This window comes from Verticillium alfalfae, genomic scaffold (genome assembly GCF_000150825.1).
Source record: "Verticillium alfalfae VaMs.102 supercont1.1 genomic scaffold, whole genome shotgun sequence".
Taxonomy (NCBI): domain Eukaryota; kingdom Fungi; phylum Ascomycota; class Sordariomycetes; order Glomerellales; family Plectosphaerellaceae; genus Verticillium; species Verticillium alfalfae.
Window position 1 is genome coordinate 4,161,477 of NW_003315038.1, and position 1,262 is coordinate 4,162,738.

Genomic DNA, 1,262 nt, shown 5'->3' on the forward strand with positions numbered 1-1,262 from the left:
ATTCCTGCCCGCGCGCGCCATCAAAGGCCCGACAACCCCCGTCTCTTCTGAAACGCCCACGTCCCCGTAGCCCGTCCCCGCCTCTGCCCCACCAGCCGTCTGGCGCAGATCTTGACCCCATTCTCGTCCCGCTCACTCTTACCGAAATGACCTTGCTTGTGGTTTTTATTTTTCCCCTGCCCTTTCCACTCCCAGTGCTTCTCACCATCGTGGGATCGATGCCGTTTATCGCAATACCGGACTGTGAGCGGAGCACCTTTCGCCCACCTCGCTGGGAAGGTGACATCCACCCCGGTCTACGATGACGGCTTGCGACCTTGTCAGCAGTGGAGAGAGAGAGAGAGAGAGAGAGAGAGAGGAAGAGAGCGGGTCTTGCTTTCGCAGTGCGACATGAAGTTTTCCCGGCACGAGACAGAATCGTTCGTCACAGCACCTCGCCTCTTTGGCGGCCTGTCAATGGCCAATACAGGCAGGGTCCGCCGGCTGACGGGGAGGCGCCGCGGGGATTTTGTGGCGGAGGATCGTCGAGCCTCATCTCGCGCGTCGGCCTTGTGCCCCTGCCGAATCTTGTGCTACATCTTCACATAAGCGTCGTTCCCTCGGCACAACACTGACTCCAGTCGACCTGACTTTGGGGGTTCACCTTGTTTTTCTTTCTCCTTCTTCGTTTGTGCAATGCCTGACACGACGAGCAAACGCAGCCATGAACAGCGTGTGAGGGTCTGAGTCGTGGAAACGTGTATTAGAGTTTTTCCCAGCTGTGACACATACCGTATCCTTGCTATGAATCGACAAATCATGCTACATGTAGAACCCACTGTAATTCGTCTGACAAGAATTTCATCCGATGTTCTGGCACCATGTCATTCCAACTATGGAACCAAAGGCAGCAGTGGTGGCCTTTCTGACCCGAATCGCCGCCATCCTAGTGAGCCACGTAGGTCTCCATCCACCCCTCTTTGGTGCTCATACAAAATAAGTTTCACTCATCACATCTCGCATCATCTCACGTCACATTTTCTCCGTCTCGCTCTGCCGGCCCCCGCTTCAGCTTACTGCGGCGGCGGCGGTGGCGGCGGCTGTCCATTCTGGCCTTGGCTCCGCTGCATCTGCGCGAGCATCGCCGCGAAGAAGGCGGGACTGAACTGCGCCGCTTGCGCGCCCTGCGCATTCTGCTGCGCGCCGGGCCAGCCAGGTGGTGGCGGCGGCGGCGCGCCGGGAACCCCGCCACCTTGCGCGGGTGGCGGCGTCGGCATGCCTGC

At 59.0% G+C, this 1,262-nt stretch overlaps 1 protein-coding gene across 1 annotated transcript; it reads right to left on the reverse strand.

The window, feature by feature from the left end:
* Positions 1-424: 424 nt before the first annotated feature.
* On the reverse strand, positions 425-1,256 carry VDBG_01261 (predicted protein; the record flags this gene model as incomplete). Its single annotated transcript, XM_003009532.1, has 3 exons — positions 425-572; positions 772-852; positions 1,057-1,256. The coding sequence occupies 3 exons, from the start codon at positions 1,254-1,256 to the stop codon at positions 425-427; spliced, it is 429 nt and encodes a 142-aa protein (XP_003009578.1).
* Between the last annotated feature and the right edge of the window lie 6 nt (positions 1,257-1,262).